General features: G+C 41.3%; 2 protein-coding genes across 3 annotated transcripts in view; both read left to right on the top strand.

The window, feature by feature from the left end:
- LOC141780514 (uncharacterized) overlaps positions 1–2,709 on the top strand; it is a 4,313-nt gene extending 1,604 nt beyond the window's left edge. Inside the window, exon 2 of one of the 2 annotated variants that reach the window (XM_074655781.1) lies at positions 910–2,709. In XM_074655781.1, coding sequence (XP_074511882.1) covers positions 910–2,384 — 1,475 coding nt within the window. In that variant the 3' untranslated portion in view covers positions 2,385–2,709. Of the gene's footprint in view, positions 1–906 lie in introns of both variants that reach the window. The other variant, XM_074655780.1, reaches the window with a different exon arrangement.
- A 3,788-nt stretch (positions 2,710–6,497) lies between these two features.
- Positions 6,498–16,995, top strand: part of LOC141781535 (uncharacterized) — a 31,176-nt gene continuing 20,678 nt past the window's right edge. Inside the window, exons 1-2 of the mRNA XM_074657356.1 lie at positions 6,498–6,704; positions 9,027–9,527. Coding sequence (XP_074513457.1) covers positions 9,043–9,527 — 485 coding nt within the window. The 5' untranslated portion in view covers positions 6,498–6,704; positions 9,027–9,042. The remainder of the gene's footprint in view (positions 6,705–9,026; positions 9,528–16,995) is intronic.

Raw genomic sequence — 16,995 nt, 5'->3', positions numbered from 1 at the left:
AGGTACTGCATTTAGCATAAAACAATATGCTCAAATCATAACATGGCAAACTGCAGCCCAACAGGCAACAACAGCTCTCAGTGTGTCAGTGTGCTGACTTGACTATGACTTGCCCCAAAACAGCATGTGATTATCATAAAGTGGGCATGTCTGTAAAGGGGAGACTCGTGGGTACCCATAGAACCCATTTTCATTCACATATCTTGAGGTCAGAGGTCAAGGGACTTCTTTGAAAATGGCCATCACAGTTTTTCCTGGCCAAAATTTAGCGCAAGTTTGGTTTTAATGAAAATAATTGGGATGGGATCAACAATTCCTACTGGCTGTATTTAGATTAGATGGTGCCTTCAAATGGAGTCGTGTTTACCGTGTTCACGAGTTGAGTCCATATGAACGCCCCCCTCTCGTGGTATTCACAACCTCATAAGTGGAAAGTTACTGAAAGCTCCAAGTTCAGGAGTTGTGACGTGTTTGTTGACATTGTCAGAAATGGTGGAGGCCTTGGAAGTACATTTGTCAGTGCATAATAAGTTAATAAATTGTAATTTTAGTCAGAGGAAAATATTGATATTCCCAACAGCCTCATCTTTTTTCTCTGTCATTATGCCTCTGCATTTCCTACATTATGTTACCCCCTGCCAGTTTGCTAATCTGTTAGCCTCTGTGGCTTCTAGACGCCGACAGTTTAATATTGCCGTTGCTTAGCAGCGGCGTTCTCACGACTTAACGACTTGAACGCCGAGCATGTTCTGTACACAACTTCCCATGTTGTAACACGAGCTCACGAGTTTCATTTGAAGGCACCAATAAATGATGTTGAAGCTTTTAAATACACCATATTTCATATGTTCTGGTTGATATTCTATTTTGTAAAAGGTTTTTTCCTCTGTCGTTTTTTTTTTCCAGCAGACCAACCACAGCTGGCTCTCTCCGTCTGGGACGAGGACTTCCCCTCTGACCAGCAGCAGCAGGAACACTGTGATCAGGAGTGGAGCTCCGGTGTGGATCAGGACGACCAGGAGCCTCCGCAGACTGAGAAGAGCCAGGAGGACCCCCCCAGCAGCCAGGAGGAGGAGGAGGAGGACACCATCAGGTTCATCTTCACTCCTCCGTACGTGAAGAACGAGCTCGACCAGCCTCAGTCCGATTGTCTGAGCACTACAGGACAAGGAGATCCTCTGCCGAGCACTTCAGCTGAGCTGGACCAGACGAAGGCGGAGGATGATGACGGAGCGTCCACCAGCTGTTCTGCACCCGAACACGACGACAGCGGCGAAGAGTGGAGGGGCAGCGTGGGATCTCAGAGCGACGACGACGACAGCGACTGCCAGTGGAAGAAGAGGAAGGGGCCTCGTCTACCGATGAACCAAAAGAACAAAAAAGCCAAATCACGAATCCGCTGTAAAGTCTGTGAGAAAGCCTTTCACGCCAACGTCTCTTTGGTGAATCACATGGAGATTCACCCGAAGGACATGTGCGGCGTGTGCGGGGAACGTTTCAATACCGAGGAGAGCTTTCAAGTTCACCTGAAGACGCACGTGAAAGCCGAAATCTGCGGCGTTTGCGGGAAATGTTTCGGGGCCTCGAGCTCTTTGGAGACGCACATGAGGGTCCACACGGGAGAGAAGCCGTTCAACTGCAGCGAATGTGGAAAGTCCTTCAACTGTCGCCACAACATGATGCGACACATCAGGATACACACGGGGGAGAAGCCGTATCCTTGCACCGTCTGCGGCAAATGCTTCAATGACTACTCCACGATGAAACGCCACCTTCACGTGCACCAGAAGAACCACGACCCGAATAACACATCTGCAAACGAAAATGGCAACGACGTGGAGAAGAACATGAAGACATCGTCGTCATCGTCGTCGCCAAAAAAGCAGCAGACTCGGACCATATGTGAAGTGTGCGGGAAAATGTTTCACTCCATGGTTTCTCTGGTGAATCACGCGAAAAGTCACGCCTCGGACCTCTGCGGCGTGTGCGGGACGCATTTTGACTCTGAGGAAAACTTAAAACTTCACCTGAAAACTCACAAGAACGGGAAGGTGTGCGAAGTGTGCGGGAAGTGTTTTGACAGTCACGGGAACCTGGAGATGCACATGAGGGTCCACACGGGCGAGAAGCCGTTTCTCTGCAGTGAGTGCGGCAAATGCTTCAACTGCCGACACAACATGATGCGACACATCAGGACCCACACGGGGGAGAAACCCTACCTTTGCAACACCTGCGGGCGCTGTTTCAGCGACCACTCCACGCTGAAACAGCACAGCAGCACGCACACCGGAGAGAAACCGCACCGCTGTGAGATCTGCGGTAAAGGCTTCCACCGAAAGACATACGTGAGGCTTCACATGAAGAGCCACGCCACTGAAAAGTGACTGCCCTGTGAAGATGGTGGCGTGTAAATAAATGAGAAGATTCTTCAGTTTAATGTGCCGATATCACCTTTTTTACTTACTTACTGCAAATTCATGCATGAACTGATCATGCATCATGATGCTGTCATCTTATAGGATACATTTTTTTAAGCTGCCCTAATCAATTTTTTTTTATTAAAGGGACTGTTTGTAACTTTTTACAGGTATAAATCTACCGGGTCGGTGTCCCATGGGCGCTCGCATATGCGCACTCGCGTGTGGCTACGCTGTTCAGACCGCTCCTTTGCCTGCTTGTCTTCACTCACACAACGCACGTGTTCTCGCTCCACCTAATAATAATAATAATAATAATACATTTTATTTGGTGGCGCCTTTCTGGACACCCAAGGACACCTTACAAGAATTAATTAAAACATAGACAGATAAAACAATATAAAAACAACAGGACATGACAGAGACATATTTGTACAGACACATAGGATGGGTGATGATGAGTGCTAGAGAGAGTATGCCAGTTTAAACAGGTGGGTTTTGAGGAGGGATTTGAATGATGTGATATTGTCAGACTGCCGGATGTGTGAGGGGAGTGAGTTCCATAACCTGCCCTCACGTTCATGCGCGCACACTATACACTGCAGAAGAGTTAGTTTAGCTCTGAGAATATCTAGTGAATGTACAGTGGACGTTTGTGCAGAAATAACTGCTGCAGCTCCTCCAGACCAACAGAGGTTTCCCGTGTCTTGTGAAGTGACGGGGCTCCGCAGCGAGAAACGTTATCGTCTCTGACCGGCAGCCGGTGTCTCCCTGTTCACTCCGGCCGCTGTCAGAGGCTGAAGCAGGAAAAGCCAACACTAGGATCAGCATTGATTCATGGAGAGACCTTCGTCTGGTCAGCTAACATTACTGCCAAGCAGCTGAAATATAGAGTGATATTGTGCTTTTAGCTGACGTGTGTCGCCTCACTGTTTTGAGCGATGCTCGTTCATGTCTATTTAGAGCGAGCGAGCCCGACGCTGACTTTCGTTGACTTAACGGCCACAGGTGTCGCTGTTAACAAGCATTTCTGAGAGTTACAAATAGTCCCTTTAACTATGGAGGAAATAATTATCTGTAATATAAGAAACGTGACAAATTATCACCAGACTCGACAGTTCACTGCCCTAAGGTTGGAAAATAAAAACAACGCAGGTTTAAAGCTGTAATAATAGATTTTTTTTTGGCCACATGGGGGCAGCAGAATACGCTACAAACACAACTAATAATCACCTTATTATTAAGTCTATATGGCAAATGTGTTAGCAATTAGCTGCTCGTTAACACATTATAATTAGGGCCGTCAAAGTTAACAAATTTATTTTAATATCACTAATTTCTTTAACGCAACTTGCGATTTTTAATTAACTTCTTAAAAATCCGATGGGCCGTCGTGCTTGGCCGCTAATCAATCATTCGGAGTTTGTAGCTTTAAAGAATGAAGATACTGGCATAATGTGAAACTAGAAAACCTAAGGAATCCACTGGTACCAACCGTGACATACTAGCTTGTCACGAAGAAGGTTAAATAACACTCCAAACTTTTCATGGCCCATTTTCTCGTTTCATAATTTCACTCAGATTTTGTGCTGCATATATTTCATATTTTCATCTGAAACATGTTTTAATGTCAGTTTTTACCAACTGTGTTCTGTTCTTTTACATTCCCTTGTGATGACAGAGTTTCCAGACTAGAGCTGCAACTAACGATTATTTTCATTATCGATTAATTGCTTGGTCCATAAAATGTCAATGAAAGTAGTATAAAATGTCAATCTCAGTGTGATGTCTTTTAAATGTCTTGTTTTGTCTAAAACCCAAAGATATTCAGTTTAATATTATAAATCATAAAGAGAAAAACTGCATTTTATGACATTTTTGCATGAAAAACGACCTTAACAATTATCAAAATAGTTGGCGGTTAATTTTCTGTCAATCAGTTAGTCGACTAATCATTGCAGCTCTATTCCACACAGACACTTTCTTAAATTAAATATGTTCTAAAAGTTTAACACTCTCCATGTGCTGTATTCTTACTGTTACTGTTTACTACAGCAACAATGAAACTCCCTTAAACATGACTACTAAATGACATAATTTGAAGTGTAGTACAACACACACAAACAGTCACTCCGATGTTTTGCGTTGTTTAAATGCAGTGCAGTCACAACGTGCCTATGACAGATGTAAAGGATTTAAATGGTAACAGATGTGTTTTTATCTTCTCATGAATGACATTCATCAGATAAAGATGCCACGACTTTATAGAATTATCTGCGGTGTTCAGCCGTCTGCAGCGCTGTGAGACTCTGACATCGTGTCCACATCCAGTTTGTTTCAATAAACCTTCACTTTATGACTCATTATTCATGATCTATTCTTGAGTCCACTTTGTGTTGAAGAAAAGAGGAACTGAGTCACTAATCCAACCCATAACAAGGATTTTTTTTATTCCAGTCATCAGTTAATGCAGCGGAGCTCACACTGTGTGTGATCAACCGTTTACTCTAATGCTGACGTCATATTAACGTGTTCAGGCATCCCTGAAGTAAAGTCTTGTGTATGTCTGTCTCTCTCTCTCTCTGTGTGTGTGTGTGTGTGTGTGTGTGTGTGTGTGTGTGTGTCTGTGTGTGTCTGTGCGTGTCTGTGCGTGCGTGCGTGCGTGTAACTTAAAGGCAAAGTGTGTATGATCTGGCGGCATCTAGCGGTGAGGTTGCAGATTACAGCCAACTGAAACTTCTCCTGTGTGTCAAGAATTTAGAAGAACTACGGCAGACGACGTAAAACTATGAATGTCTCTCTCTAGAGCCATAATTGGTTTGTCCGTTCTGGGCTACTGTAGAAACATGGTGGCCAGCTCCATGAAGAGGACCCGCTCCCTATGCAGATATAAACGGCTCATTCTAAGGTAACAAAAACACAACCATTCTTATTTTCAGGTGATTATACACTAACGAAAAACATACTTATTAATATTATATTCCATTTATGCCAATAGATCCCCCTAAATGTTACACACTGTTCCTTTAAATACGGAAATTATGTGACAAATAAGTGAACGTTGACTTCTGGTTTCACACGAGACACAAACAGCAGTCTCCTGAGTCAAAGTCCGGTGTTTTTAGACCCACCCGTCCACCCGACCTCCTCCCTATGTGGACTTTGTCACTCTATATTACGTATATATATAGATATAGATATAGCTAGGAACATTGTATGATAACATCCTGATTATATAAGTAGCTACTGATTTCTTAGCAAAAATGAATGTGGCTTTCAGTCTGACTTTAAACACATTGGAAAGATGTGTTACTCACAAAACATGCAGGAACTGATGCCAATACCGCACAAGAAATCAAGCTGGAAAATCTGTCCCAAGTCTGGTCATAGTGAGGCAGTTTATATAAGATCAATCATTCCCTGAATGTCCAGGTGTTGTATTTCATTTTCATCATTTCAGTAAAATTATTTGAACCTAAAAATGAGTTGTTTGCAACATGTGCTGAATTTCTCTTTCTCTTTTTTTTTAGTTCATTCCATTTAGACGACACCTCGGGCTGAAGAAACTAAATTAGAACGAGACTTTGTTTAGAGCAAAATAACTTGTTGTCACAGCCGTGTTTTTTTGTCCTCATTTTTCACTATCCCCAATCTCCACAACCATCATCCACAAGGTGGTGAGTGTAATGTAAGCATGACCCAGAGAGTCCCAGTGGCCACATTTGTGGGAAAAACACCAGGTTCAACTATGCATCAGTTACAAGCTGTTTCGTTTTCATGGAAATGAAAAGCACATGAACAATGAAACCCATAATGGTATGACACATATGGTATGAATGTGGCTCTGAAGGGTGTTCCCAGTTGCCAAACCTGTCTTATCTTGATAGTACCGTCTTTGATTAATTGTTTCCACTGTTATGTAGCTACATACATCTGCTCCTGTACATGAGCTTCTGGGCAAAATCTTTATTTGTCTTTTTTTTCTGCAGCAGTAAAAACATCTGTGACCGAATAGAGAAACTGTAAACTCCCATAACTTCAGGCTCACATCTGCAGATCAGGCTCTAAAGTCCCTGATCATCAGTGCGCTGCTGGTTGGCATGACAGAAACCCAACACCACAGCTGTGTTGACCACACCCACATAATACTGTAAAAGAATGTCATCAAGCGATGCAAGAGGAGAAACGAAACCGAAAGATGAACGCACCTTTTCTCACAAACCTAGCTGTCCTTATATAAAGCAGAGTGAACTCACATCCTGCACTCTTGGAAGAACGTAAGGAGAGGTGAGTGAACACACACTTTGTTTTTTCATGCATCTTTACAGTAAATATCATCAATATGAGGAGATGAAGTTACATAGTGTGATGGAAGAGGCCTAAACGAATGCTCCTTTAAATGAGAACTGTGTTTAATCCCAGTGAGAAGCTGCAACAGCTGTCATTTTATCAGAAGATAAACTATTAAGTTAAAGTGTGCCCTACACTATTATAAATAATGGGAAACACACAGCAGAATTAAAAGTAATCTTTGGCATGGGATAGTATTATACTAAAACCATGAGTAAAACCCTCTGGAAGTTGAAGGTGTTTTTGAGAGTTTTTCCTGATCTGAATCGAGGGTCAAAAGACAGAGGGTGTCGTATGCGGTACAGATTGTAAAGTCCCTTGAGGCAAATTTGTGTAGGGCTGTCAATCGATTAAAATATTTAATCGCATGATTGTCCATCGTTAATCGTGATTAATCGCAAATTAATCGCTGTTCAAAATGTACCTTAAAGGGAGATTTATTAAGTATTTAATACTCTTATCAACATGGAGAGGATAATTATGCTGCTTTATGCAAATGTATGTAGGCCTATACGTATATTTATTATTGGAAATCAATTAACGACACAAAACAATAACAAATATTGTTCAGAAACCCTCACAGGTACTGCATTTAGCATAAAAAATATGCTCAAATCATAACAAGCAAACTCAAACCCAACAGGCAACAATAGCTGTCAGTGTGTCAGTGTGCTGCCTTGACTATGACTTTCCCAAAACTGCATGTGAAGTGGGCATGTCTGTAAAGGGGAGACTCGTGGGTACCCATAGAACCCATTTTCATTCATATATCTTGAGGTCAGAGGTCAAGGGACCCCTTTAAAAATGGCCATGTCAATTTTTCCTCGCCAGAATTGTGCCTAAGTTTGGAGCATTATTTAGCCTCCTTCACGACAAGCTAGTACGACATGGTTGGTACCAATGGATTCTTTAGGTTTTCTAGTGTTATATGATACCAATATCTTCACTCTAGCTTTAAAACTCAGCCCACTACAACCTTAAAAATGGCAAGTTGCGTTAATGCGTTAAAGAAATTAGTGGCATTAAAACGCCATTGATTTTGATTATTTGCGTTATCTATCTCGTTAACATTGAAAGTCTTAGATTTGTGATATTGTGCTGTATAAATAAAATTGACTTGACTAGCCGGTTTAAAGTCTCCACCTGACTATCATGATTTTGGACCCAGTAAACTATCTAATCTTAGTAACAGGAGTCTACAGCCGGGCTGAGCTCTGTGAGGTTACTCAGACACAGCTGTGCTTTGAGCTAAATGCTAACATGCTCACTTACTGATGTTTAGCAGGTATAAGCTCTAATGTTTACTACTTTACTCTATACCATGGTAGTTTAGCATGTTAGCAGCTGAAGCTGATGGGAATGTGATTAGTATTGCGTTATTAATTCATCCTGAGGAGATCCATGTGTTTATTAATGTAATGGTAATCCATCCAATAGTTGTTGACATCACCAAAGTGAACCTTTAGAGCTGCTGGTGGCACTAGAACAAATGTCAGGGATCACCAAAGTCAACCTTATGGTGGCGCTAGAGGAGAAGCAGTGCTTGATGCTAACCATAGACTGTATATAAAGATGGACTACGCATCTCCACTTGCTCCAGCTGTACAGAGCTGTAGAGAGCTGTCATCTTGAGATTTTGATGTCATTTGGAGCCAGAGTCTGCGCAGTATAGTGATCAGGTGGTGGAGCCGCGGTATCGAGGTCACCCGCCCGAGCCAATCTCGAGCCGAGCACGGCCGCAGCTTGTCAGCGTGAGAGAATCACAGCTGCCGATCATGATGTCCCACCTCCTTTTTATAGCATCAAATAACTTATTAAATCCACCCTGATCAAGACAATGAACACTTGAACATACATCATTGTGATAAGAAATACTTAAAATGACAGAAACCATCTTTGGGAACATTTGATTTGACGTGTAATTTGACTTATTAGTTTGGCCCATGTCCCATCTGCTAACATGGAGGACTTATGTCGATACTGCAGCCAGCCACCAGGGGGCGATCCAGATGTTTTGGCTTCATTTTTGGGGAGCTGTCATGTCGTCCATATGTAGTATGCTGCGCAGTATGTTAGTATGTGGTTTAGAACAGAACCCCAGTCTTTGTGCTAGGCTAGGCTAAACACATCCAGAGCTTAAAATGTGTTGAATCATTTCTTTATTTTCTGGATTTATTCCTGTGTTGTTTTATTTTGCATTGATGTCAAGTTTCTTGAATCCTTCTGAAGTCTTTACACTAATGATCCTCTTTCCTACAGTGATACTGAGACCAAAATGCAGTACGAGTGGGCTGAAGATGACTTTGCGCTGCCCTATGGGGTGTCTCCACTGGGCCTCTCGGCGCCAGGTGATAATAAAAACTACGTCATGTACCATGGCACCACCAGGGAGAATGCTACATTAATCCTGAAAAACGGTTTTCTTCAGTCTGCAGGCGGGATGCTCGGCCGCGGCGTCTACCTCAGCAGAGACCTGCAGAAAGCTAGCCGTTATCCTCTCCGTCACCCTGAGTCTGACAAGGTCGTCATTAAGGTTAGGGTCAACGTCGGGAAAGTGATCGCTATCAACCATCAAAAACACCCATATCGGGAGACCTGGCATTACCAAGGCTACGACACCGCCTGGGTGCCACCCAACTGTGGAATGGTGAAAAGTGGTTTGGAGGAGGATTGTGTCTGGGATCCCAATCGGATCCAGATCCTTAACACCATCAACCCACGTCCAGTCCAAGGTGGATGTGGTGCATGGGGCTACAAGTGAGCTCTACGAGCTGTCACCAATTTATTTTTCTATGCTCAAATGTATTTTTATATATTTGGATAAAAGGTAAATGACATTTGTATTTTGTCACTGTGTCATTGTAACCTGGAAAATAAATGGGTCATGTTAAATCGGAGTTGTTGTCTGGTTATGTTGATAGCAGAGTTTGATGATGAGTATATTCTTATTTTGAGATAAACGTTTGCTGCCACCCTCTGAGACCTGCGGCGATCCCAAACAACTTTACTGTCTTTCAGAGATTAGAGCAAGCTAGAGTGGAACAAAAGAAGCACCCGTGGCAGCAATTGCAATCTCGTCCACCCTTATATAAGAGGTGATACAGGCTGTCTCCCTCCGTCTTGTGACTCCTGGCTGCCTCTTCTATGCATCCTGTAATTGAGATTAATCATTCAAGGAATAGTTCAACATTTTGCAGTTGTTTCCTTCAGCTAAGAAATAGTCCAGCACATAACCTCCAGTAAAACCACAATGTGTCGTTTTTATACAGTGGTGGAAAGTAACTAAATACATTTACTACTAGTAGTAAGTACTAGTAAAAATTTTTTTTGCATTTTTACAGTAAATATCATCAATATTTACATACGAGGAAATGGTTAGTCTGATGGAAAGTGTGCTCTAAACCCTTCACCGGAATATGTTGATGACTCAGCTGTGAACTTCCTGACTGATAAAAGCTCGTGGATCCTGGTGTTCGGAGGCCTAAAGGAATGCTCCTTTTGAACTGTGTTTAATCGCAGAGAGAAGCTGCAGCTAAACTGAGATTTTCTCAGAAGCTAAGCTATTAAAGTGTGACATACATTATTAAAAATAATGGGGAACAACATCTTAATTACATCTATTTAACAGAACTATCTAACAGTAATTGTTATACTGCCATGGAATAGTATTATTGTAAAACTACTCTGGAAAGGTCACCAAAGCCTCCACTTCAAAGGACTATCATGACTTTTGGATGTAGTTAAAGAGGACCTATTATGCTTTTGTGCTGTTTCCCTTTCCTTCAGTGTGTTATATAGTTTTATGTGCATGTAAAAGGTCTGCAAAGTTACAAAGCCCAAAGTCAACACCAAAGGAAGTTCCTCCCGCCCACAGAAACACTGTTCCTGAACTACCTGAAACACCTTGCTTGAAGTCCCGCCTTTTCTTCCGTAACGTGGTAATGTCACCAAGTAACACATTTGCATAATACCTGCCTCGTGGCTAGTTTGGCACACCCTCAAACAAAGCTAGTTAGACTGGAGCTGGAGCGTAGTCCAAAGAGTTTGGATCCACAACAGTGGATAACATACTGGACTGCTGTGGCTTTTATTGATATGGTTATTATAATATACAGTATGTTAGTTTGTATTTGCATACAAACAGGACTATAAAAACTACTTTTGTTTTAAATGTCAGCTCATTAGAAACATATGTTCACACCATGTATCCTACTGTGTGTTTTTTTATCTGAATGGTATAGCATCTATTAAGCCTACATATCTATGATCATGTACACTGAGGTGTGTAATACATGTTGTCATGTCCAGGTGGAGCCATGGGTCCATGGTTAACACTGCTGCCCCACAACAAGCAGGTCCTGGATGAATGAAGATGAGGACTGGATATTGTTACTGTAATGGAAATATTGTCAATTTCACTAAATGAGTCCTAATGAACGTTGAAATAAAGATCTCAAAACAGAGAAAATGTCTTTCTTGTATTTTATTCTTGCAAGAAGAGGCACTGGTTATACAGAGTCACACAGAGTCTGCAGAAGAGCGCGCTGAAGGTTAGAAAGTTACAATGTGATTATATAGAAAGCTACAACAGGGAGTGTGGGAAAAGGAGTTGTTTTACACAGATAAGGAGTTGTTTTTACACACAGTGTCCCAGTGAAAGTTATCACTCAGTACTTTTCCACTACATGAGACGAAGAGCACACATTAGACAGAATAGACAGTAACTTTCCACTGTTGCACAAAGAGACATTACATTACCCACAGGTATGAATGTTAAATGATTTTACATACATGCATTATTAATTACCACACACACACACACACATTTAAAAGTTATGAATCTGCTGTTATATTGATGTTCCTCTTCTTTCCTTCAACAATAACTATTCTAACAGAGATAAAAAAAAAAAAAACAGAATTTAGACACCAAATGTTTCATTTACATGTGAAGTAGTTTTGTACCCAAAAGAAGAAAAATTAAATGATTCAAACTTAGTGAATGTCCTCACAAGTGTTGCATGATGGGAGAATACTGTTGAACTTGGATACTGAATTTTCCAGTCCAGAAAAGCATCAGTGATCCTCGACGGAACAACTGGGCTCTAAATATTGAGTTAGTCCCTCTCATCTCCCATTTGCACACATTTTGATGCTCATCTTCCAGTTTCTTTTATGACTGGTGATTTCTTTCTTTGTGGCAGCAGATTATGAACCTTTCAACAGTTCAAATGCTGTCCATCTGTGTATGGTGACACAGATTTACCTTTGATAACACACAGTAGATCTGCGTATACAGAACGTCATATGTAAATCTGGACACATACCAGTATGTTGTTGTACTGTTAAACATGAACAATAGGACAATATAGCCAGTACCACCCATGTGATCATGTTGGATATATGTGAAACACATTCAATTTGCAACTGATGATCATTTTTAATAATCAATAAATCTGATGATTATTTTCTCAATTGTCATCAAATGTCTTGTTTTACCAGTTTAATGATCCAAAGCTCAAAGATATTAAAGAAGCAATCCTTAAAGGTCCCATAATGCAAAAGTGAGATTTTCATATCTTTTATATTATAAAGCAGTTTTAAGCTACGTCACCACAGCACTTTCCCTGAGCATTTAATATTGACGCTGCAGATGGGTTAACATTGTAGTTAAAAGACCAGTATGTAACAATTAGGGGGATATACTGGCAGAAATGAAATATAATATTAAGAAGTACGTTTTATTTAGTGTATAATCACCTGATAGTTAGAACTGTTTTTGTTAGCTTTGAATGAGCCCTTTATCTACAAAGGGAGCGGGTCCTCTTCATGGAGTCCGCTATGTTGCACCGCCATGTTTCTACAGTAGCTCAGAACGGACAAACCAAACACTGTTAACTGTTCCTGCTTGGGCCTCTTTCTCTCTCTTGCTTCACCATTCACTTCTCCTGTACACTCTACACACTGGCTCTGCTCCAACTGGCTCTAGAGAGCGCCATTCACGTTTTTGCATCAGCCACCGTAGCTCTCCAACGCAGGCTTCAATTGGATATAATCTCCTCACCTCACCACTAGATACTGCCAGACTCTACACACTGGACCTTTAATGGAAAGCCCTGTGTGTCTCCACGCCGATGGCTGTGACAAAGCGTCGGTATTTGACGCCCTGGGAATGAGAATGGGCTGCTGGATCACATGCTACTTGTTTTTGGAGGAATCTGGAAGTTGGCTGACGTTTCCGCCGATCCATATTCTTCATATATGTTTATAGTTAAAAATAAATGTTAAAAGAGCTTTTTTCCTTTTCTGACACGAGGGTCTAATGATAGAAGGTATCATGCTTTACAGATTTAAAAGCTCCTGAAGGCAAAGTTGTGATTTGTGATTGCTTTTAACATAATTCTCAGGGTTTTAAAGGTTCTTGAGCTCACTGTAAACTCACCTTTATTCACCAGAGACTTTATATTTTGAGCCCATTCATTAAAAATCTTACTACAGTAATGTAGGAGCAGTGTTTTGAGTGATTGTTATTAAACCTTTATTCCAAGCTACATAGGGTTTGCCACAACTCACATTTATAATTAAATCCTGTTGAAGGACAGAAACAAGAGAGGATCCAACCACTTAATGGATCCGTTGCCTTTAATTTATCATTAAGTTGATTATTTACTCCTACTCTCCTACATCACCCTGTCTCAGTGCATGTAGCACATCATTAGTCATGTAATCAGAAAGGAGGTCAGATCAGATTTGGCTCGTTCCTGACAAAAACAGATATGTACATATACAGTATACGTATTAGCCTTATAAGGACATGCATGAGTTTTAGAGCTGATGATGCCAAACATATAATTTGTACAGTTTCTTGAATGTGACATTTCTTTGTCCCACATTACAGTAAATTTAAAGTGGCAATCTAAATTTCAATAAATGTCTGTTAAAGTGGCAGTAGGCAGTATATTTTTGGCATCATTGGGCAAAAATTCCATAATAACCTTTAATTATATTGTAATTCAAGTGTTCTGAGAGAAAACTAGACAAACCTCATTTTACAGCTAAACAGTACACTACAAGATGTTTCTGAAAAAATTTGAGGTGAGAAATAGGCATTACAGTAACAGAATATTGATTCATATTTGATCACACTGCCTAGTTTGACCGTTTGATTGGAGTTTGTGAGTGATTGACAGCTGCCCAGAGACGGCAAGGCTCCAGCTCCAGATTGGTTGTTTTCCTCCGGTCTGTGAAATCTTGCAGATGCCATTAGGAGCACCAGAGCACACAGAGACACATTTTTCTTCAGATTACAGACAGCAGTGCATGAGACAGCATGCACTACTGTCAGGATATAGTGACTGTTCTATAAAAATAACTTTTTTTAATCATATTTGCTCCATTTCTACCCGCTGCTGCTTTAATTTACAACATTAACCACGTGTTTACTTTGACCGAAAAGTAATGCCGAGGGATCCGACAAAGCGTCAGTATGTGACGAGTTGGGATGAGAACGTGTTGGATCCACATGAGCTCTTCACCATGGAGGCCAGAAAGAGGACAAACTACACGTAAGACCACAGTTCACAGAGAGGGACACAAAGAGAGAAAAGCTGGAGGACAAAGATCCAAGACGTCTGTAAGAGGAAGGAGAGAGTAAAAAAAGAGAGAGAGAGAGAGGGCAAAGAGTGAAAAGGGGAAGAAATCATGTCTATTTTTAGATGTTCATTCAATTAGATTTCTGGCACTTCTCTGCAATATGCATGAAATCAGACTAATCTGGTGGAAAGTGTATTAGAAGGGAGCAGTGATGAAGCAGAGCAAGATTCATAGAACTGCTGGAGCGTACTGCATCTGTGTGTGTGTGCGTGTGTGTGTGTGCGTGTGTGTGTGTGTGTGTGTGTGTGTGTGTGTGTGTGTGTGTGTGTGTGTGTGTGTGTGTGTGTGTGTGTGTGCGTGCGTGCGTGCGTGCGTGCGTGCGTGCGTGCGTGCGTGCGTGCGTGTGTGTGTGTGTGTGTGCGTGTGTGTATGTGTGTGTGTGCAGGCGTGTGTAAAGGAAGCTTTGTTTATTAAATCAGTCTTATATCTCATGTCATTGTGTCTCCCATCAGTTGGACCACTGCTGCTGAGTGACTGGCTGCACTGGTTAGGAACCAGAGGTGGAAAGAAACTAAGTACATTTACTCAGGTACTGTACTTAAGTACAAATCCTAGCTATTTGTACTTTACTTTCACTACATCTCAAAGGAATAATGTACTTTTTACTCCACTACATTTATCTGATAGCTTTAGTTACTTCCTATCCAGTGAAAACCAGGTATCTCCAGATGTGTTGATGTTGAATGTTTGTGATAAACTGAAGGATGAAATGTTCCTTTATGTGTGAGAAAATCCTCCTCCTTCTGAAGCTAAATAAACTCTTTAAAAAGCCTCTTGGATCAGCTGGAAAATGCATCATCACAAAGCTGAAAACAGGGCTGTTTTTCTGACTTTTTAGAGATACGTGGTTCTCACAGGACAGCGACATTACAAACATATGATGATCTTATAGAATATGATGTTGTGATTAATCACACATTTTTTATCTGTTCAAAATGTACCTTAAAGAGAGATTTGTCATGTATTTAATACTCTGGGGGTGGACAAATATGCTGCAAATGTATGTATATATGTAACAACACAAAACAATGACAAATATTGTCCAGAAACCCTCACAGGTACTGCATTTACCATAAACAAATATGCTCAAATCATAACATGACAAACTGCGGCCCAACAGGCAACAACAGCTGTCAGTGTGTCAGTGTGCTGACTTGACTATGACTTACCCCAAACTGCATGTGATTATCATAAAGTGGGCATGTCTGTAAAGGGGAGACTCGTGGGTACCCATAGAACCCATTTTCATTCACAGATCTTGAGGTCAGAGGTCAAGGGACTCCTTTGAAAATGGCCATGACAGTTTTTCCTCGCCAATACTGAATGCAGGTTTGGAGTGTTATTTAGCCTCCTAGTATGACATGATTGGTACCAATGGATTCCTTAGGTTTTCTATGATGAATTATATAAATGTTGCTGTAGATTAATTGCCCACTGTTATGCAGCTCATCTGCCACTGTACATGAGCATCTGGCCAAAATTATAATTGTTCTTTCTTGCAGGAGACCTGGAAACACCAATAACTTCCACGCTCACATCTGCAGGCTCTAAAATCACTGATCACTGTGCTGCTGGCTGGCGGGACAGAAAACACCACCGCTGTGTTGACCACACCTAAACGAAAGTCATAAAACAGTAATAAACGGGAAACGAAACTGAAAGTTGAACACACATTTGGGGGATTTCCTCAGGAAACTTGAAGGTCTATATATAAGGCAGAGTGAACTCACCGCCTGCACTCTTGGAGGAACGTAGAGAGAGGTATGTGAACACACACTTTGTTTTTTACCTTAAAAAGTGCATTTTTACAGTAAATATTATCAATACTGCATGTACAAGGAGATGATGTTAGTCTGATGGAGAGTGTGCTCTTAAATCTTCAGTGGAATATGTTGATGACTCAGCTGTGAACTTCCTAAAGGATAAAAGCAGATGTATCCTGGTGTTTAAACGAATGCTCCTTTTGATCGCAGAGAAAAGCTGCAGCAAAACTGAGAATTTGTCAAAAGCTAAGCAAAGTGTGACGTACGCTTAAAAGTTTTGTGGGAGAGTTTTTCCTCCTCTGGGTTGAGGGTGTATGGACAGTTGCTGTACAGTTTATAAAGCCTCTTGGTATGTGATATTGGTCTGTATAAATACAATGGTCTTGACTTCACTAGACGGTTTGAAGTCTCCTCTTCACCCGACTATCATGACTTTTGGCCCCAATAAAAGCAACACCTGCATTTTTGTCTATATCTTAGAATAACAGGAGTCTACAGTCAGGCTGAGCTCTGTGAGGTTACTGAGACACAGCTGTGCTTTGAGCTAAATGCTAACATGCTCACTAAGACAATGTTAATATGTTTAGCACAGGAGTTCTCAAACTTTTTGGGGTCAGGGACCCCTTACAGAAGATAACGTTTCCCAAGGACCCCCTCTTAATCGAAAACTGATTAAGCATATGCTTACTACCATTTGTACATTTAGATGCGACTGGAACTATAGAGTGGTGCAGGGATGACGTATTTGTGTAGGCCAGCCGGGAATTTACCATCGCCCTGGGATTTTCCATTGTTTTTTGGATTATTGCAGAAAA

Source organism: Sebastes fasciatus, chromosome 13 (genome assembly GCF_043250625.1).
Source record: "Sebastes fasciatus isolate fSebFas1 chromosome 13, fSebFas1.pri, whole genome shotgun sequence".
Lineage (NCBI taxonomy): Eukaryota > Metazoa > Chordata > Actinopteri > Perciformes > Sebastidae > Sebastes > Sebastes fasciatus.
Note: the sequence above shows the minus strand (reverse complement) of the source record. Positions and strands in the feature narration are given on the sequence as shown.